Source organism: Tripterygium wilfordii, chromosome 3 (genome assembly GCF_013401445.1).
Source record: "Tripterygium wilfordii isolate XIE 37 chromosome 3, ASM1340144v1, whole genome shotgun sequence".
Lineage (NCBI taxonomy): Eukaryota > Viridiplantae > Streptophyta > Magnoliopsida > Celastrales > Celastraceae > Tripterygium > Tripterygium wilfordii.
Window position 1 is genome coordinate 4,098,917 of NC_052234.1, and position 21,961 is coordinate 4,120,877.

At 36.2% G+C, this 21,961-nt stretch overlaps 1 protein-coding gene across 1 annotated transcript; it reads left to right on the plus strand.

The window, feature by feature from the left end:
- The first annotated feature begins 18,761 nt into the window (after nucleotides 1-18,761).
- Nucleotides 18,762-19,455, plus strand: LOC119995227 (non-specific lipid-transfer protein 4-like). The gene is made up of 2 exons (XM_038841665.1): nucleotides 18,762-19,139; nucleotides 19,262-19,455. The coding sequence occupies exons 1-2, from the start codon at nucleotides 18,794-18,796 to the stop codon at nucleotides 19,276-19,278; spliced, it is 363 nt and encodes a 120-aa protein (XP_038697593.1). The 5' UTR covers nucleotides 18,762-18,793; the 3' UTR covers nucleotides 19,279-19,455.
- The last annotated feature ends 2,506 nt before the right edge of the window (nucleotides 19,456-21,961 follow it).

Consider the following 21,961-nt stretch of genomic DNA (forward strand, 5'->3'; position numbering starts at 1 on the left):
TAGACCGAGCACTAATCACATCACAAATACCTAAATGACACAGAAACAAGTTAGCTTTAACACTTTCAAGTGTTAGATGTCTCCTTTATTGAAGAATTGGAAGTATCCGATTCTTGGCTAATGTGCTTGTGAAAAGCATGTGTAAAAAGTATTAACTAGTCTCCTTTATAGAGGCTTAATGATAGAGTTTACATAGGATTAGTATTCAAATCACTATTTAAATTAAACTGAGTTGTTATTCTTATCAACATAAACTCGCTTAAATCCATTTGGGAGAGTTGAGTCTTATAAAAAATCTAATCAAAACACTAATCTCTATAGGTTTTCACCAAGGTTAAACCCATATTGGGTACTCCATTAGTGAGAAAGTAATTGGGCCTAGCCCATCAATAATTCCAACAAATAAGAGAAGAAACTTGGGAATCAAAAAATGAAAAAGCTAAGACATGCTAACGTGCTAAAGGAAAAAATACCATCGTATTTCGCTGCCCTAGACTAGAAAGAAAATGAAATTGTAAGCAATGGCCTATGCAACGCAAATTTCATTGTCTTGCAACTCTTTCCTTTTCTGGAACTCACAAAAAAACTCGAGAAAGCTCCCACTATTATCAATTGTCATGGTCTCGCTGAAGTCATCCTCGTAGGAAATCATGAACTTCGAATTCGGAAAGTCGCCTAAAGCTAGTAGATTATTCCCTCAGACGGTCGACTAAGCGTCGTCTTTTTCAAACCCCATAAGAGGAAAACCAAGAGGCCTAAATGGAGGATGTTAGTTGGAAAAGACAAAAAGACCTAAGATATATAGAACTCCAATCTTACTAAATATGTGGTCATTTCCGTATTTTCAAATCTACTCAGGCCTAACTGACCGAATTAACAAAATACAAACATAAAAACTCTTCGGAGGGGGTCGAACAAGGATCAACAACATTCTTTCCACTCTAACCATCAAGGCAATACCCAATTTTTGATCATTCAAGACTCTACTACACATTTCTTTTCATTCTTTCTTGAGAGAATATGTCGTATGAAGAATGACGGAGTAACATCGATATTGTACAAAAACCATTCATGAGGAATTAAACTAACATCACAACTGTCACTAACAGAATTTCTACATTGCACCTCAATTCACCACCCTCCAGCCCACCAAGGCATCCTCCACAATCATCCCCACAAAATGTTGACCCAGAACCGCCAAGAAAGGTTGTCAAGATACACCATGAAAACGCAAAGTAACAAGTTATGGCATATTCTCCCTCTTCTTGATTCTCAAGCCTTCAAGAAGTTCACTTGTCAACTCAGGTGTGTTATTTTGATTGGAGAAATGTAAAAATATTTGTAGTTTTTTCATTTTGGTTCACTTTTCTCGCATATGGCTGTGAGTTTACAACTGTGAGACCATTTGGCAAGATTGTTCCCAGTCAGATCACTAATCTGGGAAACCCTCACATTGAATTTAGTGTTAGATAGCTTGCAGAAATGTGGACGGAGGTAGATATTGCTTTCTTAGCATAATTTTTCATTTGTTTCTGTCAATTGTTGTTAGGTCTAGGTATAGTATTGTTTTTCGAATAGAGATTAAATGTATTTTTGTTCTACAAGTTTACGCGAATGTGGGAGGAGAATTTGCTCTGGAGGTACCAACTATTGATACAAGCTCCACAGAATTTTCTGGTGAGGGATATTGATGCAGCTCGGCGTGGTGAAAAGAACACGTACTTGGACCTGTTGATTCGACACACGAATACCAGGAACAAGTCTACTTAAATCTGTTAATTCAACACATGAATACCAGATTTAATGCTTCAAAACCTTGTTTATTCTAGTGAATACCAAAGAATTGAAAAAGACTAACCATCTCTTAATTTTATTTAATCAAAAACTCAAAACTGAAATTGCTCAATAGGGTTACAACCTTAAATAGTAAACTAAACGAAACTCTAGACACTTCTAATAGGAAACAAATACTTAAAAATATACTAGACTCCTAGAAAAATAATACTAATTGATTTACAAACAATTGATTTCCTAAAATACCAAAATAAAATATTTAAGAGAAATATCACAATCTCAATCTGCATCATTCTCCCCTTACTGGAGAAAACTCGACCTCGAGTTTTAAATAATTGCAGTAAGAAAACTCTGGATTTCTCAATCATTGTCATTGCAACAAAAGAACAAGCCTCCAACTCGTGGCACTTTAAACTCTTTATTAAATTCAGAAACAATATTAATAAAGAGTATTTTCCATGTGGGTCGTCAAGCAATTCTGGAATAATAAACTCCATATGTTGTATCCCTACGACAAGTCCTTGATGAAATCTTTCTTTAGCTACAAATTTTGTAGGTTTTTCCACACCAATAACTTGTTCTAATAGAAAATCATCTATATCTTCCGGATAATAATTAAACACTGATTTAGCCAAGTACGACTCTGACTTTAGAAAATCGTCTATATCGTCAACATCGTTATAATCATCGAAGATAGGATCTCCAACTGGATCGAAGATCAACTCTTCTACAAGAACTGCCTTTGAATCGAAAATATCAAGAACATCTCTCGCATGATGGTAGACCTCCTCACTCGGAACCCGCCCACCACCACGATTTTCATGTTCATAGGCCTCCTCTTTCGAAACCCGCCTACTACCATGACCTTCACAGACTCCATCAGCTCTACCATCGTGTACAATGATTGCGAAGGAAGACCTCGCTCCGATACCAAATGATGCAGCGTGGCGTGGTGAAAAGAACACGTACTTGGACCTGTTGATTCGACACACGAATACCAGGAACAAGTCTACTTAAATCTGTTGATTCAACACATGAATACCATATTTAAGGCTTCAAAACTTTGTGCATTCTAGCGAATACCAAAGAATTGGAAAAGACTAGCCGTCTCTTAATTTTATTCAATCAAAAACTCAAAATGGAAATTCCTCAATAGGGTTACAACCTTAAATAGTAAACTAAACGAGACACTTCTAATAGGAAACAAATACTTAAAAAGATAATAGACTCCTAGAAAAATAATATTAATTGATTTCCTAAAATACAAAATAAAATATTTAAGAGAAATATCACAATCTCAATCTGCATCAGATACGATGATACTGACAAGAGAAATCCATATATGAACTCTATCAATAAACAATGAATTGGTAAGGTGTGACTCCCTCATCATCCATTTTTTTCGCAATATTTATAAATCATACCTTTTAAGTTTGAAATCATTTTGAATGTGGGTGATTCCATTCGTTATAGGTGTTGGAATCCAACAACTGAGGAATTTTCTTGAATCAACCCTCACCTATCAACACAGAACATATGCTGAGGCAATTAAGAATGCTTGTTGCGGCAAAACAGACATCAATCTAGAAGCAGTAGTCATAAGTCTGTTAAAGGAAACCTTAGATACGGTTGTATGACGTGGAAGTAGAGATCATAGCTTCATCACCTCAACCTCTCAGTCAAGCCGAAGCAGGTCTATCTAGTCTAGTCTAGTGTAGTTGGTTCATTTTAGCCCAAGAGAAAGCCATATTAAATCTATGCATTAAGGTTGGGCTTAGTCCGCTGTGTTTGGCCTAAGTTGATGTTGGGCAATGTGTTTTGCTTTTTTAGCGTGTCCGAAATATTGTTTACGCATCTTCAAATTTGAATATTCATGAAAACTAAAAATAAAAAATACATTATAGTTAATCAATTAACAAACATCACCTTACGTGTGGTTAGGGTTCTTTTCCTCTTACTTTTGGGGTGAGGCTAAAGGAAAGGGAGAGGGAGATGGCAAGAAAAGTGATTAGTTTAGGCTTATTTTTACATTAGGCCGATTTTGGACTGCTAGATTAATATCAGGTGTAAAAGTTTTTTAAAAGATTGGTGCCTTTACGGCTCTATAGCCCCAAGCAACAGCTTTGACTACTTTATCCCAGGGTTGGCACTAGATGAGCACGTTTATTATAATTTACTTTAAAGATACTATATTTTTTTTAAAAAAATATTATGAATATGTTTTGATGGGTTTATGAGTTCAACTATATATTTTTTTGTCCTAAACAAAACAAAATTAAACCACGTAAAGACATAATAATGAGACATTATTAAGTTTGCTGATATTAGCACCAAAAATTTGACGCTTGCAATTAAATCCATATCAATTTTTGATACCGTTGTCGGGGATTGAGACTATTGGTTTTTGTCAAATTAGGTTTTCAATTGTGTTAATTGGTTTTTAATTTTTTTCTGTAGAATTTTTTTTCTCTTGCATGAGCTTGGGAAGGCGTACTCTTAATTCGGAATTGATTGATATTGATTTGGAAATTGAGAGGACACTTCCAATCTTAGGGGGGAGCATACTAATAATATATCATGGAAGGCATGGGAGACAATCAAAAAAGGAGGAATGTTGATGATCTCGGTGGGGGTTTAAATGCTAATGATGGTAATGGTAATGGTAATGGTGGAGGTACTAATGGAAGAAACGGTGGTGAAGAGGTTGAAAACTCTCCTAGGCAATTTGATCCTTGCTCTCTTGAGGATTGTGCTAGGCCTAGTTGGGATACATCTCCTTCAAGCATCCGCTATCCTCCTATCAATGCTACTAATTTTGAGATCAAGCCAGCTATCATTAACATCATCTCTAACTCAGTGACATTCTATGGTCTTCCTAATAAAGAGTCCAATGTCCATCTTCGCTCTTTCTTGCATGTGTGCACTACTTTTGGGATTAACGGAGCTTTTAAGGATGCTATCTTGTTGAGGTTACTCCCATTCTCTTTGAGGAAAAATGCTAAGGCGTGGTTGATACCCTTGCCTCCCAATTCTATCACCACTTTGGATGAGATGGCGGAGCAATTTGTGACGAAATTCTTTTCACCGGCCAAAGCGATGCAAATTAGGGCGGATATCATGTCCTTTGGCCAAAAAAATCTTGAATCATTATATGAGGATTGGGAGCGCTTTAAAGACATTATTAGAAGTTGTCCAAATCATGGCCTTCCAGAATGGGTGGTGTACCAAGCTTTCTATAATGGTTTGAGCATCCATACTAAGGAGACTATTGATGCAGCCGCGGGAAGTTCTTTTATGACAAAAAATCAAGATAAGACTAGGGAATTACTTGAAAAAGTGGCCAAGACCACTAACTCTTGGTTCTCGGTGAGGGGAAAATCCAAAGCAAGGGGGAAGTTTTAGAGATGATGAGGTTATATCTACCTTGGCTATTATGACAAAGAAGATTGATGCATTGACACAAAATCAAGCTCAAGAGGTACATGTTATGCAAAGCACACCTTCCTACATTTCTTGTGATTATTGTTGTGGACGCCATCCTACTAAGGAGTGTCTTATTGCTTCTTCTTCTAACTCTAGTGAGCAAGTGAATGCAATTGGTGGAGCAACTTCGATCAACCCCGCAATGATCCTTATTCCAATTTCTATAATCCAGGATTTAGGAATCACCTCAACTTCTCTTGGAGTAATACACAAAATGTGTAAAATCTTCAACATCTAGTGCAGTCCCAAGACAAGAAGAATTATATTGATGAGATGTTCTCAAAGCTTGCTAGAGGCCTATATACACTTACAACTCATACCTCCTAAGCCACTCTACAAGCTCAAGCAACTTTGATGCAAAACTATGGAGCTTCCATCCAGAATCTTGAGGTACAAATGGGGCAAATAGCTAACACTTTTTCATATGGAGAAAGAGGTACCTTGCCAAGCCAATCAGAGGTAAGGTGGCAATCACTCTCCGGATTGGTAAGGTGGTCAAAAATGCTTCTGATCTAGATGTCGAAAAGGTGAAAAATTTGCAGGAAAAGAAGGAGTGCAGCAAAACAGGAGAGAACCAAGCTGAAAGGTTTCTAGAAGGTATTTTCGATCGATCGGATGGGTTGCCCGATTGATCAGATCTCTTTGGTGAAACTTTACCCAAGGCTATTTTCGATCGATCGAACCCCATCCCGATCGATCTGCTAACTGTAGTAAATGAATAAAAGTTTAAAAATGAGAAAAATGTGTAGACGCGATATGCTGTGGAGTAGGATTGGCCCGATAGTTCTCTTTCTACACCTCCAGTCAAGGCTTATGTGTCTCAAATTCCATTTCCTCAAGGGTAAAGAGCAACAGGAAGAAGTATGATCAATTTGCCAAGTTCTTGGAGGTATTCAAAAAGCTTCAAGTGAACATCCCCTTTGCCGAAGCCTTAGAGCAAATTCCTAGCTATGCCAAGTTCATGAAGGAGATCTTATCCAAGAAGCGAAAGTTGAAAGAACATGAAAAGAAACAATTAACTGAAGAGTGTAGTGTCATTGTGCAAAGGAAGCTCCCAATTAAGCAAGATGATCTGGGAAGTTTCACAATCCTGTGCACCATTGGAAACACTTTGATTGAGAGATCTTGGAGCTAGCATACATTTGATTCCATTGTAGGTTGCATAACAAATTGAGATGAAGGAGATTAGTCCAATCACGGTGTCTTTAATTTACGAATGACGGATAGATCTATAAAGTACCCTCTTGGCATAGTGGAGGACGTTCTAGTGAAGGTAGGTGAGCTAATGTTTCTGATGAACTTTCTTATTTTGGATATGGAGGCCAACCCTACTACTCTATAATCTTGGGAAGGTCATTCTTGAGCACTGGGAGAGCTTTGATAGATGTTGAAAAAGGGAAGCTTACTTTGAGAGGTGCGGGAGATGACCAAATCACTTTTAAAGTATTTGACAATAGAAGGCAAGAAGAGATTTCTCAACAATGCCTCCAAGTGGAGCATATTGACATGGTCATCCCCGACACTCTTGAGAAGGAAGCTACATATATTCCGATGGAAATTTTCCTATGCCAAAATTCTAAGGTTGAGCATGGAATTCCTCAGGCAGCCTCCCAAGCAGAAATTGAAGTTCAAAAATCTCAAGTTGAAGATCCCAAGGAGAAGCAAAAGAAGAGCAAGAAAAAGAAGAAGAGGAAGACCATGAAAATGAAGAAAAATGCCTATCCCAAGGAAGAGGTGGTGATGAAGGCTTGTGCTCCTTGCATGGCACTTAAGCAAACAAATGTCAATCCGAAGAAGCCATCAAGGGGAGTCTACACCACAACCCTCAAGGATTCCGGTTGAATTCACAAAGGGAAGTAAGGCTAAAGACTCTAAACCAAGCGCTTATGGGAGGCAACCCAGGTTTTATTATTCTATCTCTATCTCTTTATTTCTATTTTCACCTATTTCATGCATTGAGGACATTGCATATTTTAAGTGTGGGGGTGGGAATTTAGGTTTTTCTAGTTTTTGCTTAAATTTTTTTTGACTTCAAATGCCTTATGTCATGTCATTCTTGAGTATATTTGGATGAATTTTTTGATCTTTGAAGCATTGATGGACCTTGCTATGGACATTCTTCCCAATTGAGTTGTTCCTATCTTGAAAATTGTTTTGTCCATTGTGCTTTTGTGAATATGGAACACTTATTTGTGGGGGTATGAAATATGACTTGATTTTGGTAATTTGTGGTCGTTTGAGATCAATTTGATTCTAAGTAGTACTACTTGAGCAATGAAAAGGCAAAAAAATTATATAGAAAAAGAAAAACAAATTGTGTTTATAAATAAATGGTTCTTTCATAAGTTTTCTGCTGAGTAACCGAGCCTCTTGCTTAGCAAGCAATGAGTTTCACGTAAAAAGGTAGGAAATGAATGTTAGAGTACCTTGGTGACTAGTTTAACCTTGTAACCTTTTTGACTCGGGTAATTAGATCCATTGGGGTGTCTTAACACCTAGCGCCCTAAGCCAACTGGATTGGGAGTCATTGGTCGAAAGCTCACTACATGGGTAATTTAGAAAGCTTAAGGGGGTTGAGCATTGCACAAGTCACCTTTGAAAAGAAAGAGAGAGAGAAAAAGAAAAAAAAAGAAAAGAAGAATGTGAATAAGAATGAAGTTTGAATAAATGCTCATTGTATTTGCTCTTTGATTCTTATTGTTCTTGGAAAACTACATGGCCTTTGTTTATGTCACTTTGAAGCCAAATATCAAGTGAAATCCATTATGTGCATTAATTCTTGAAATTTTAAGCAAACGATGAGATAAGATTCTTGAAGAAATGCTTTTATTGATTTGAATGCCGTAATGCTTGATTTGTTAGTGTGGATAAGGTTGCAATTGAGAATCCAATTTTATACTTTTACTGATGGCATGAATTTTGGCATTGAAGTTGTTTATTATTTGTGGTTATCATTCTGGTAAACCCTCAGGAGGCACAACTCCTTCTACTAGGGGCACCTAGGGGTTTAAAGGCTTGTGGCACATGCTAAGTGTCATCGTGAACCCTACGAAAGTGGCGTAGTTTAATTTCTTATTTTTGTTTTAGTATTAGTTGTTTTATTTTTCATTTGAGCTGAATTGATAACTCTTGTCCTTCGGTCCTTAGTTTGCTCGAGGACGAGCAAATGTTAAGTGTGCGGGTGTTTGTTGTGCTAATTATATACATATAATTACGCACCCTTTACATGTATTTTATGGTTCTTAGAGTGAATTTAGGATAGATATTGCCTAAGGATTGTATATTTGCACATTCCAGGTGTCTAGGAGCATATCGGATGAAAAGGAGCTAAATCGGATCAAAGATTGAAGAAAAGACAAAATAATGGTAGAGGGCAAAACCGATCGATCAGCCATGAGTCCCGATCGATTGGCTAGTGTCAAGTCAAAGATTAACAGTAAGCAATTCTGATCGATCGGACCAGCCCAGATCTGCTATTTTAGATTTTCCAATTACCCCGAAGACATCGTAAACTCATATAGGACCGACTCGAAACGACACCAATGCTTATTATAGATGACATATGGGTTTAGGGGCCATAATTAGGTAGATTTTTAAGGTTTTAGGAAGGCTACAACATTCTAGACTCTTGGAGAGTGAAGGAGAGCTTGGAGGCCACGATTGGAGCTTGGAGAAGAAGAGAGTTCATAAGGGGGTTTTTCTTTTTCCTCTTTTATCTTGGTTTTTATGGTTGATTTCTATTGCTTGATGATGTATCTGACTCTATAAGTGACTAGATTTCTTTACTAGGGTCTTAATGTAACCAAACCTTGAAGATTCAATAAATTTGGTTTCCTTTTTTCTTTATTTCTCTCTTTTGTTGATTGTCTATGGGCGTGCTTAATACTTTTCGATGCTTGATCACCATCTAAATGCTTTGTTGCCTAGATTGAAACCGAAAGGAGATTTTTAGGGTTTTCCTCAAGCCATAGATGACATAGGGTGCATGAACCATAGAAATATAGGGACGCGACCTATGCAATCTCCAAATGGTTAATCCACAAATTTTAATGAGTCTTTGTCTTTTGAATCCGATTGTTAGACATAATAGGGATTAGTGATAGAGATACATTTGGTCTGACTAGGCACAGAGCGTTGGATAGGTTAGGGAGACCGATTGTCAATATTAAGAGAGGAATTGGGGATTAAGGAACCAAGAGAGTTGAATTGGATAAGTGAGGTGAAATTAAGTACCCTAGTGCTTTCCATCTTTGATTACATTTGTGTTTAATTTGTATTTTGTTCTTTATTTTAGTTTAGTTAAAACAAAACCAACCACTCATCCTTTTCACCCAATTTACATAATTGTTGCTTATTTGACATCGATTTCTATTATTAATACATTCTCATGGGAATGATAATTTACTTATCATTTTATTATTTAGGCGATTTGTGCGTTTGTAATTAAATCCATATAATATATGGAATGTAATTTGTTTTGGGAGATGTACAAATACCGCCTCGTTTTTTGGTGGGTGTGGAGACATTATGAATGGCGGTATTGACATCCCAATTTATTTTGGGAGAACGTGCAAATACCACCAGTAATTTGTTGACGAATTATTTCTCTATAAATTATAGGACCATTCAATCGTGCTAAAAAGTGGGTGCAAGAGCGAGGTGCTTTCCATATTGCTTGACAAAAAAAAAAAAAATTACTTTCCATATTGAATCCTTATCTTTGTAGTCTGTACCTTATCTTTGGGTTTGTAGATAAGATTTGAGAAAATCATGATCAAAGGAGGAGTTAGGTTGTTAGGATCTCTTTTACAAACCTATAATGAATCTCATTTGTTTGTTTTTAATCTTCAGTGTCGCTGTTTAAATATCCATGTTTCCTGAAATTTAGAAAGCAATGATGTCTTAGCTTAGTTGAAAAGGTTGTGGATATATTTATTTTAGCTCATTTGATTACATATTTTTCAGTTTGTGTCTGCTTACACATCTGGGATGCCCTATTATTTTCTTTTTTTTTACTTCAATATATTGTGTTGCTGCTTGTTTTTATCTTACAAGTATTTATGAGCATTAGTATCTTCTTTTGCTGGAAAAATTTAACAAGCTAAAGGAGGACATTCTGACACAGTGATCAATCTCCTCCACCAGTGAGTCACCTCTTGAGCTGTTGTATGATGATCCTTTATTCCTTAAGGCGATTGGTGGGAAGAATAAGAAAAATAGCATCTACGGGCTTGGATCTGAGGCAAGCTTCTTGCCTGGTTTTTTATCTTGCTCTAGTGGACATTCCAGATTGTATACTCAGGCGGAGTTGGAGCAACAGTTAGAGGAGCGCATCGCTCGGATGAACTCTGAGTTATTGGATGAGGTCAGTGACTTGAGGCAGTGGATGCAGGATCAGGAACGGATGGTGCAGCAATTATTTTCTCAGATGCAGATGCGATCCCCCAAAAATAACCCTGAAGATGATCGTGCTTCACATGGACACCTTTCAGATGAAGATTACATTGTATTTCATAAAAATACTGAACCACTTATGTATAATATTAATTTTTATTATATGCTATTTCTTGTACATTTTAATAATATATCGAATTTTAAAAATTATTATTATAAAACATAAAATGAAAAATAATAAAAATAAAATATTTTTATATAAATAAAATATATTTATTTAAATAAATAAAAATTTAGAAAATAAAAAATTTTACGACGAAAATCTTGTCGCAAAATTCATGGCAAATTTGCTCCACAAAAAATTTAAATTTTAATAAAAAAATATATTTTGCGACCGAATATGCAGTCACAAAATGCGTGACAAATTAGCTACGGAAAATTCCGTGGCTAATACTCATCAATTAGCGACGGGATATTCCGTCACAAATGGCATTGCAAATTAATTCCGTCGCAAGTTCATCGCTAATTGCCGTCGCAAAGAATCCGTTACTAATTTTTGCGACAATTATTTTTGCAACTGCAAAAAATCCGTTGCAAAAAATATTAGCGAAGGAAACTTCCGTCGCAGAATAGCTTTTTTCTTGTAGTGGTTGCAAGAGACAACTGCCATAGGAGAAGGCATAAAATATGAGGTAGAAGAAAGGAGAAGCAAAATGTACAAAGTTGAAAACTTAATTTTCATGTTAAGTTATCTTGATTGCATAACCATAAGATTAAATCAATGGATGTTGAATCCGAAGGCATACACACCACTAATAACTTAATAATAATAAATAATAATAAAAGGAAGAGTTTCATACGTGCGTGAGGAATGCTCAACCGCAGAACTGTTTTTTGGTTTTTTTTATGATGCATGCGCATGCATATTGATGCATGACCAAAAACTCTTCACCTGACAGGTCAAATACTATTCAACGTAAGTTATTACATAATAACCAATGTGGTAAAGTCAGGTAGAACTGTAGAAGTAATTAGCATGATTAATTGTTGCAAGGGTTAGTTCTCATGTCTCTTTCATTTTATCATTTTTAGATGTAAGACTATAAAGCTGTGTTTGGTGGTTAGAATTTGATTCTTTCCTTATTGACACATAAACTAAAGCATATAACAACTGATCAATCGAACCAGAAACAAATCATCATAGTTTTTTCGGCTACTCTCTCGCTCCTCAGCTCATATCTTTCCGGCAACCTCTCTCTTGTAATCTGGTCCCTCCTAGTCTCTCCGGCTAAGTATGAGGTATTTTCTTCTTTACCTACCCCGATTAATGGGTTATTCTTTTGAACTCATGGTAAATTTTCTTTTACTTTCTTAATTTCAAATTTGAGGTGGGAAGAAAGAAACGGAGGGGGCCGAGTGAGGTATTAAATGTTTCCAACAATGAGAGAATTTGATTATTTCCCATTTTTCTTGTATAGGTCTCTAATCTCTGTTGGAAGTAAGACTAACAAATAAAGAGAAAACTCAGTCTCTGCAAGTAAGAATAGAGTATGCACGAGAGTTTAGATATGTGAAGAGAACTTGAATATTTTTTATTACCAAATAAAACAACCAAATGTGCCTATATATAGGCTTATAGACTCAACAAACTCCTATTAACTCTCAACTAAGGTGAGACATATCTGCTACTACTAACAAATGAGAAATACTTGGCATTATTAACTGTGGAATAATAAAATAGCTCAAGCCAAGTTAGCATGTCAAGTGGGGTTATACCAAGTCAGCCTGACACATCACGTTAGAAATAGTAGATTTATCCTACTAACAAACGTTCAAAAGCAGATGAGATCAAAGATTAAGGGAGATTAGGGATCAGGGATCCAGAGAGATTTGGTCATACCTACCATGATTCTCCATATCCTACCCACCATCAGGTCAGCATACCAACCTAACAACCATGCATGATCTAAGGAAGCACCTAGACTCAACCCACTGAACCCAAAGAATGAAGACTTCCTAACGACAACCTAGGCAAGATTCAAACTATAAATGATCATGAAGAATCCTCATATCACAATGAATGATCAAGATCTCAACAGACTTGGGATATGAAAATCCCAACAGATACTACCTACAACACTATAAAAGAATGATGATCAAACTCATCCCAGTAGGCTCTCACAAGAGACATTTCACTTCCATTTTAATTCTCTGAATAAGATTACTGACTTGAGGAGTGTCTCTAGACCATGACGGCCCGCCCTCTCCCTTGTTCTTGTAGGATTTATAGAGGCTTGTCGCTGCGTCAGCCTTCTTAGTAGTTGACGTGATAATCGTCCAAATTTTTTCATCCACATTAACAAACACAACAACTAACAATTTTGACCATAATCAAATAACAACGTGGAATAGTTTAAGACTTAGTCCATCACTATGACTCAAAAATAAATAAATTAATATAACCCAACTTTGGATCATATTTTGACACTTCCCCTTGATTCAAAGTCGCACACACCAAGTAGTGATCTGAAGTAGACATGTTTACCATAGGAGAGTGACTTGGTAAAGATATCTGCCAATTACTCTTCTGTCCTGCAAAACTTCATAGTTATACTTCTTTTTGCCACCAAATCTCAAATGAAATGGTGCTGAATTTCTGCATGCTTTGTTCTGCAAACGAAAGCCGCATTTTTCGTCATAGCAATAGTTGCTTCGTTGTTGCAAAATATTTCAGTTGCTTGCTATTCCTATGGTTCATGCACCCTATATCATCTATGGCTTGAGGCCAACCCTAGATATCTCATTCCAGTCTCAATCTAGCCAACAAAGTATTTAGATGGTGATTAAACATCCAAAAGCATTAAGCACACCCATAAACAATCAATAAGAGAGAGAAATCAAAAAATAAGGAAACCAAGTTTATTGAATCTTCAAGGTTTGGTTACATTAAGACCCTAGAAAAGAAATCTAGCCACTCATAGAGTCAGTCAAGATACATCATCAAGCAATGGAAATCAACCATAAAAACTAAGATAAAAGAGGAGAGAGAAAACCCCTTTGTAAACCCTCTTCTTCTCCAAGCTCCAATGGTGGCCTCCAAGGTAGAGAATGAATCTCAGCTCCAAGAACACCCCCAAAACCCTATTTTATTCGCTTTTATACTTCCCTAAACTCTTATGTCATTTTTCAAACAAGTTGGGGTCGTTTTGAGTCAAAAACACATGAATTCAGAACTTTTTCGAGAAACTACGCGTGTTGTGAATAGTAACTCCGATTGATCGAACACTGTTCCGATCGATCATAAATGCAGTCTGTCTCCACGAATTCAAGGTTGTTTTGGCAGGTCCGATTGATCGAAAATCGCTTCTGGAGTCCAAATCTTCATTTTGTACTCTTTTCCTCCCTTTCTTGCCTTGGCACCTACAATATGCAAATATAACTTTCTTAGGCAATATCAACTCTTAATCAACTCAAAATGGGATGAACTTATGTGTAAAGGATGCACAAATGTATGTATATATTTGGCACATCACTTGCTTTTGCTCTTTACAAAGATCTTCAAGTAGTCTCTTTAACCAAACCGCTTGACAAGCTAAAGAAGTTGAATTGCATATTCTTCTTCCGATGACGACAAAGTTGTTGTTGCTTGCTTCTTTGAGCTCCAAGAGATCGCACCAGATCCAAGACTGGACATGCTGCCATATGTGCTCTTTCTATCCTCTACCAAACTTGCCCAATCACTATTAGTAAAGCCAGGCAATCTAAAATCATCCACATGAGAATACCATATTCCATAGTCAACTGTTCCAACAACATAATACAAGATCCTCATTGCCGCACCAAAATGTTGGTGTGTGGGACTATGTGTGAACCTGGAATATCTTAAAGTAGCAACTTTTCATTCACGTTCATGGGAGTGGGTGCCACATTGTAATTCAACATATTAAATCTCATGAGAATATCATTGCATATTTCTTTTGTGAAAGAAATATCCCAGCTTCTTCTTGCTTCACTTCAAGCCCATGGAAATAATGCAGCAAACCCAAGTCTGACATTTCTAAACTTTACATCATGCTGGCCTTAAATTCATCTATAAGAGAGTGAGATGACCCCATATAAATCATATCATATCAACGTATAGATAAATTATTAAGAGATCATTTTTATCTTGCTTCTTTAAATAAATAGTAGGCTCACTGTCACTTCTTTCAAACCCATTTTGACGAAAATAAGAATCAATTTTACTGTAGCATGCCCCGTGGAGCTTGCTTCAATCCATAGAGTGCCTTTTTTAATCTGTACACCTTCTCTTGTTTGCCATGTACTATGAACCCTTCAAGTTGAGTCACATAAACTTCTTCTTCTAATTCACCATTTAAAAATGTTGACTTAACATCAAACTGATAAACAGGCCAATGTAATTAAGCAGCAAAAGCCAAAAGCAACCTCACAGTTTCAAACCTAGCAACAGGAGAGAAAATACCTTGTTGTTGTGCATACCCTTTTGCGACAAGCCGGGCCTTGTATTTTTGTACACTCCCATCAGCATTATACTTGGTCTTGAACACCCATTTTAGCCCACTAGCCTTCTTTTCTTTCAGTAAGTCTACTAGCTACCATGTTTCATTTTTCTGAATACCCAAAATTTCTTCTTCCATTGCATGACACCATTCTTCATTTGCTGCCGCCTCTTGAAACTCGTTGGATCCGCGACATACAAGGCAAAGTTGCACGATTCATAGAGCTCTCTCAAGGATCTAAACTTTCTTGGAGGAGTTTCAGAAGAATCTCACTTGAAGAAGAGGAACAGGAATTGCTTGGAGTTGAGGGAGAACTGCTACTTGGAGTTGTGCAATTGTCGCTGTCATATGAACATGTAGGAGATGAAGAAATGAGATCCACCACTTCATTCTCTATTGGAACTTGGATTTGAGACTCTGTCATATCACCACTCCAATTCTAACCTACACTTTCTTCAAACTCTAAATTTCTACTAATAATCACCTTGCCACTAAGAGGATTATATACTGTGTATGCTTTGGATTGTGGACAATAACCAATAAAAATACATTTTTCTGATTTCTCATCAAGTTTTTGGCAATAATGAGAATTTACCAAAGCATAAGCAGTACACCCAAAAATTTTTAAGTGGCTTACCCGAGGCTTCATCCATTTCCAAGCTTCATACGGAGTCCGATTCAAAACAACTTTTGTTGAAGAAATATTCAGCAAATAAACTGCTGTGGGCCAAAAAATTTGGAACCTCCTTCGCTTTGAGTAGACTTTTTCCCATCTCAACAACATTATGATTCTTAAGTTTGGCAACTCCATTTTGCTCTGGTGTATAAGGTGCGGTTAATTCCTTGTGAATGTCATTCTCTTCACAAAAGACATTAAATTCATTAGATAAAAACTCACCACCTCGGTCACTACGGAGGGCCTTAATGCATATACCACTTTCTTTCTCAACAAGACCTTTGAACTTTTTAAAGGTTTCAAAAGTTTTTGACTTATTCTTCAGAAAATAGACCCAACTCATTTGGCTATAGTCATCCGTGAATAATACAAAATACTGACTCCCACCAAGTGACTCCTAGTTCATTGGCCCGCACAAATCTACATGCACCAACTCAAGACATTCTGAGGCTCTCCATGCATGCCCAACTGGAAACGACTTTCGGCATTGTTTTCCATATATGCATCCTTCACACAAATTTTCAAGTGAATTAATTTTAGGCAACCCAACTACCATAACTTTTTGGCTCAATAACTTCAGAGTTGAGGTGCCCGTACCGCAGATGCCATAATTTAGACTCATCATTCACACTAACAGCTATACACGCTTGGTTATCCATGCATGAAATTTCAAGAGGAAACTTCTATTTTCTACCATACGAATACAAACCATAGTCTGACCTGATTCTTTGTCCTTAATAACACACATTGCATCATCAAATAAAATTGAATATCCACCAGCCATCAATTGTCCAACACTCAACAGATTATGAGCTAAGCTAGGAACAAAGAAAACATCATGAAGATATTTAACTTGACCACTTGTTTTGACATTAACTGTACCTTTCCCTTCAACTTGAATTTGCTTACCATCTCTAAGTCTAACCTGTAACTTTTTAGACTCATCAAATCTTTGAACATTGACCTCATGTCACACATTTGATTAGAACATCTGCTGTCTAAAAACCAAACACCATTTGATACACCATTAGAATGAAAACAAGCCATAAACAACTTACTCTCCTCTTTGTTTTCTTCTTCAAACCTTGCTTGGTTCTCCTTTTTCCAACAACTTGCTTCTTTGTGCCCAAATTTTTTGAAAAAATGGTACTGAATTCCACTTCGATGAAATTTGTTCTCACCATGTGACTGCCTTTGATCACCTTGCCAACCATACCTGCCTCTACCATTATTTCTACCATGACCTCTGCCGCAAAAACCACCAGGGCCTCATCCTCTTCCTACTGACACTTCATTTCTGTCTTTTGGAGTAAACAACTCCCCTTCACCTAAAATGCTTTTTCTTTGGATTTCTCACCGGACTTGTTAAGCCTTACTTCATGTGCTTGCAAAGAACTCATTAGCTCATCAAAATAAAAATCAGATAAATCTTTTGATTCCTCAATTGCAACAACAACATGATCAAATTTTGGAGTCAAACTCCTCAAGACTTTAACAACTACAGTGTCATCATTAATTTTCTCACCATATGACTTCATCTGACTAACAATTGCATTTACTATTAAGAGAAAATCTTGAATGGATTCTTTGTCTGTCATGAATAATATTTCAAACGCACGGTGGAGTGACTAAAGTTTCACAATAATTACCTTTGATGAACCTTGATACTCATTTCGTAGTAACATTCAAGCTTCCGTAGAGGTGGTTGTTGCAATAATTCTTGAAAATATTGTGTCATGGAGAGCTTGTTGAATGAAGAAAAATGCCTTGGAATCCTTCTTTCTACTTCAATTTTCGCTCTTCATCTGGATCAGCATGCCCATTTTCCACCAAGTCCCAAATATCTTGAGATTTAAATAGAGTCTTCATCTTAATGCTCCAAAAATCGTACTGCTCCCACTTGAAAATAGGAATTTGTGGCTGGGACACGCTCACAGAAGCTCCATTGACAACCATGATAGACACCGAGTATGATAAAAACCCAAGTTTCAAATAGAGTAACATCACATTTGACTTGAACACAATAACATTATATAATCAAATACTTTGACCTACTTTCTTCAAATTTTGTAGTTCTTTTAATTCTCCCTGTTTACATTTGTCACACAATGTCAATAAAAAAAATATTAGCATTATACCCAAATGCAATGAGGCAGTTATATGCATGTATCGGCCACATTTGAAGGTTAAAGTGCCACTCGCGGCGGTAAGAAATTACAGTAAGGTTGTTTGAATCCTTTTTCCGATCTTAAACTTTGTATTGGTAACCGAGAATAACACTATATTAATTTTTCATTTGGACATCCAATATGAGCCTAAACTCGAGCTATCAATCTTACACATAGAGAAATTTATCCCTTAATACCAGAGTAAGTTGAGTCAAAACTCAACATGTGAACAAACGCATCTAGTTAAGAAAGATATTGTGTGTAAAAGACTTCCCAGTTTCAAGAAAAATCTTCAAATTTATCGAATGGACTTGTATAAACTAGGTGGGAGAATTTTAAAAATATCAAAAACTATGCCTTATATTCTTAATAACGTTTTTAATAGCCACTAACTGTTGTTAAAGCAACCATGGTATTGTGGTGTAGCTATAATATAGATATATGATTTATTTAATATGTACAACCTTGTACTTGACATTTGGCACACAAACATTTTGTGGCACAAAAGATAGTGGAGGATATAATAATGAAGATAAAACCTCGCATGCCCCAATTGGTATGCATGTTCACACACACTTACCATGTAATGTTATATTGAAATAATTACCTCTTGAAATAAAACCAACCCTTGAACCACATACTTCCACCACCTATCCCAACCACCCCACTAACCCGAAAGGTGTTCAATTTAGTTTCACTTTGCATCACTTATAAATACATAGAAGTGCACTGAAGTCTTCAAACAAGAGAACAGGAAAATGACCTCTAACATGAAAGTCTTCCTTGTGAGTATGCTTGTGTTCTTGCTAGCCTCAAATGTCTTTATCAATGAAATTGAAGCTGCCGGAGAGTGCGGCAAGACTCCGATTACGTCTGCCGCGGCTAGCCTGAGCCCGTGCTTGGCTGCAGCCAAGAATGCCAGAGCTAAAGTGCCACCAATTTGCTGCACTAAAGTAAGTGCCTTGATCAAGACTGCTCCGAGATGTTTATGTGCTGTCCTCTTGTCTCCCTTGGCAAAGCAGGCCGGGATCCAGCCCGGTATCGCTATTGGCATTCCTAAGCGATGCAATATCAAGAACAGGCCTGCTGGAAAGAAGTGTGGGAGTAAGTGGTCTAGGCCCAGTAGTGTTATATGGGCCTAATATAGAAGCCCAATAGTTATATCTGAATTTTGCTTATGCTAATTAAACAAGTTGTTAACAAGTTTTATGTCTGTGTGTTTATAGGGTACACCGTCCCTTGATAAGCAAAGGCAAAAGGTCGAGCTACGGAGGAGGAGGATAGTGACTAGAAAATATTGAATAAGAGTTTCTATATATGCCATGTAGGGTCAATATTTATGCTACATTATTTGACCCGCACCGTTTTATGTACTTGTGATGTTTGTTTAGCGGATAAATATTATTGTGCTTTTCAAGTACTTCCACTTTCTTTTCTTTGATCTTTTGGACGACGATGGTTTGGAGTTTTTATTTTAAATATTTTTGGGGTGCTTTGGAGATGATTAAAAAGAGGACCAAATGTGGATGTGAAATAGTAAAACGGATGGATCGATCAAACAAAGTAGACTAGGAAATTAAAAAAAAATTCTGAAAAAATAAAAATACAGGAAATAAAGGGAGAAAAAACAAACCAAACGGATCGTTAAGAAAAAATGGATGTGAAGCATGTTCTTAAAAAAGCACTAAATGATGGTTTTAAGCTAGTTTATGAGCTTCAAAATAAGTTAAGTCAAACAACCCATATAAGCTAACTTATAAGCTAGCTTATAAGCTCTAATAAACTCCAAAAAAATAAGCTTCAAATTGAAGCTTATTTTGAAGCTTATGTTTGTTTTTTTCATTTTCTTGGTTATTCTCTTCAATTAAGAACATTATATATAATATTATGAAATTATATCTTTTAAATTAAATTTACATAGACCTTTTTAGATTTTATACGCTAGCTTATCTTATAAATTTTGCCAAACACATGACAGCTTATCTCACAGTTTATAAATTAGCTTATTTTTCACAGCTTATAAGGTAGCTTATTTTAACAACAAATAAGCTCTACCAAACGGAGCTAAAATCATCATTTGCGAAGCAACTTTTGCTTCATGCATCGGAACCTGATGATCAGTTTCAAAATACTTAGGGCACAGTTAGATTCACCAAAGTCAGGCCAAATTATAGAATCAACAAGCAAGTGTACATAGAAATGTAGAGATTGACAAAGCTTAAGAAAAGTGAGAGGTCCATAACTTTTCAGCTTTCCTGTTTTTCCACCATCAAAAAAAGGTATGACTTGACTTTTTAGAATTTTTTGTTGCCATACCATTCCATTTCAATGACCTGCGTAAAATTTCCTATTAAAAAAAACACCCGAAGAATGTTGATTAAGCACACAAGATGGGTCATAAATAAATTGTGTTTACTAAACTTAACTGTGAGGCTTACCTAGCTAGTTGCAGAGGAGATCTTGATTTCCAACATAGATAAAAACTCTGATTCTGTTTACAATAGGGTAGGAATGCCTACCTACGTCAAGGTTGTTCATCTTGTCCTCATTTAGAGTCTCAAATACCTTAACACTTGATAAAACACAAGTCATTTTTTGTTTTCGTACATCTTGAGCATCCTTTTCTGATGGCACATTCAGAAGCGTCTACATATTTGAGTAGTTATATAATTTCAGCTGTCTTAACGTTTCTTTCTAATATCGTAATATTGTAAAATCATAAATGTTGCAATTAAAAGGCGGCTCCTGCACCAAACGGAAGACTTACGCTAGCGGAATCGTTGGCATATACACCAGCTTGCAATCATGATAAGATTTAACATTTAAAAAAAAAAAACATAAAATGGGGTCCCAATTGCATAATAGTATTTTATTAATAAATCATTAATATTTTTTAAAAGTTTATTAATATTTTAAAATGTGGGTCCCACTTTTATTAATCAATATTTTCCAATAAAATATATTATTATTTACATTTAAGAGGTTTTTATAGTTAAAATTAATTTTAATAAAAAAATATATCGACTAGATTAATTTTAAAAACAATATAAAAATCATAAAATCTAATATTATAATACTTTAATTCAACAGTTTTTCTACTAGTGTTAGCTTTTAGTTTTGTCAAACATCTCACAACATATTACACAACTTTTAGCTCAGGTTTTTTTTTATAGTTTTTCCGCTAACATTAAAAATCAATTTTTCTGCTATATCAAACGAGCACATTATGTGCTTGCCTAGTACACTTGTTAGATTTTATTAGTATCTTACATAATTTTATTAGTATCTTAGATAACATCTAGAGCTTAAATTCAAAATTCAGACAAAAACATCTAGCATGCAAACCCTAGGCACATTCGGTAAGAATTTTCACCAACCTCTTAGCTATCGAGGTCCAAGCTTGCATGGTTGAATTTATCTACTCATGAATACTTAACGAACATATCTTCCACTGCCCAAAACTCATCTTTGGTATTCCTGGCCTTGCATGAACACAGCTGTAGCACCAAATTAGAGTTTTGGTTTTCATTTTGGCCTTAGGTCCTTACTTCTCTTCCTTAGGCCGACCATGGATAGGCAAGCCTTGCTCTAGGAACCGGCGGTTCACTATTTGGCCTAGGAGGTCAACAGCCAACCTAAACAACTAGTGTTTTGTCCCTTGTGTATATCTTTGACCCTAACCTAGCCTAACCTTTTCGCCTAACCTAGCCTTGAGATACTCCTTTGCATTTTCTTCATTCTTCCTGATTAAGATTTATTTTGTTATATGATTCCTATCTTTGTAAATTCCCATTAACCAATGTGATATTAGAGAATTTTTTTCAACCTTTCTTAAATAGGAAAAGAGGATTTTATAAGCTACAAGGCAACTCCGCAGGACATACATAATGTGGCTCCCAAAATATTATTCTTTACCGTCAAACTAT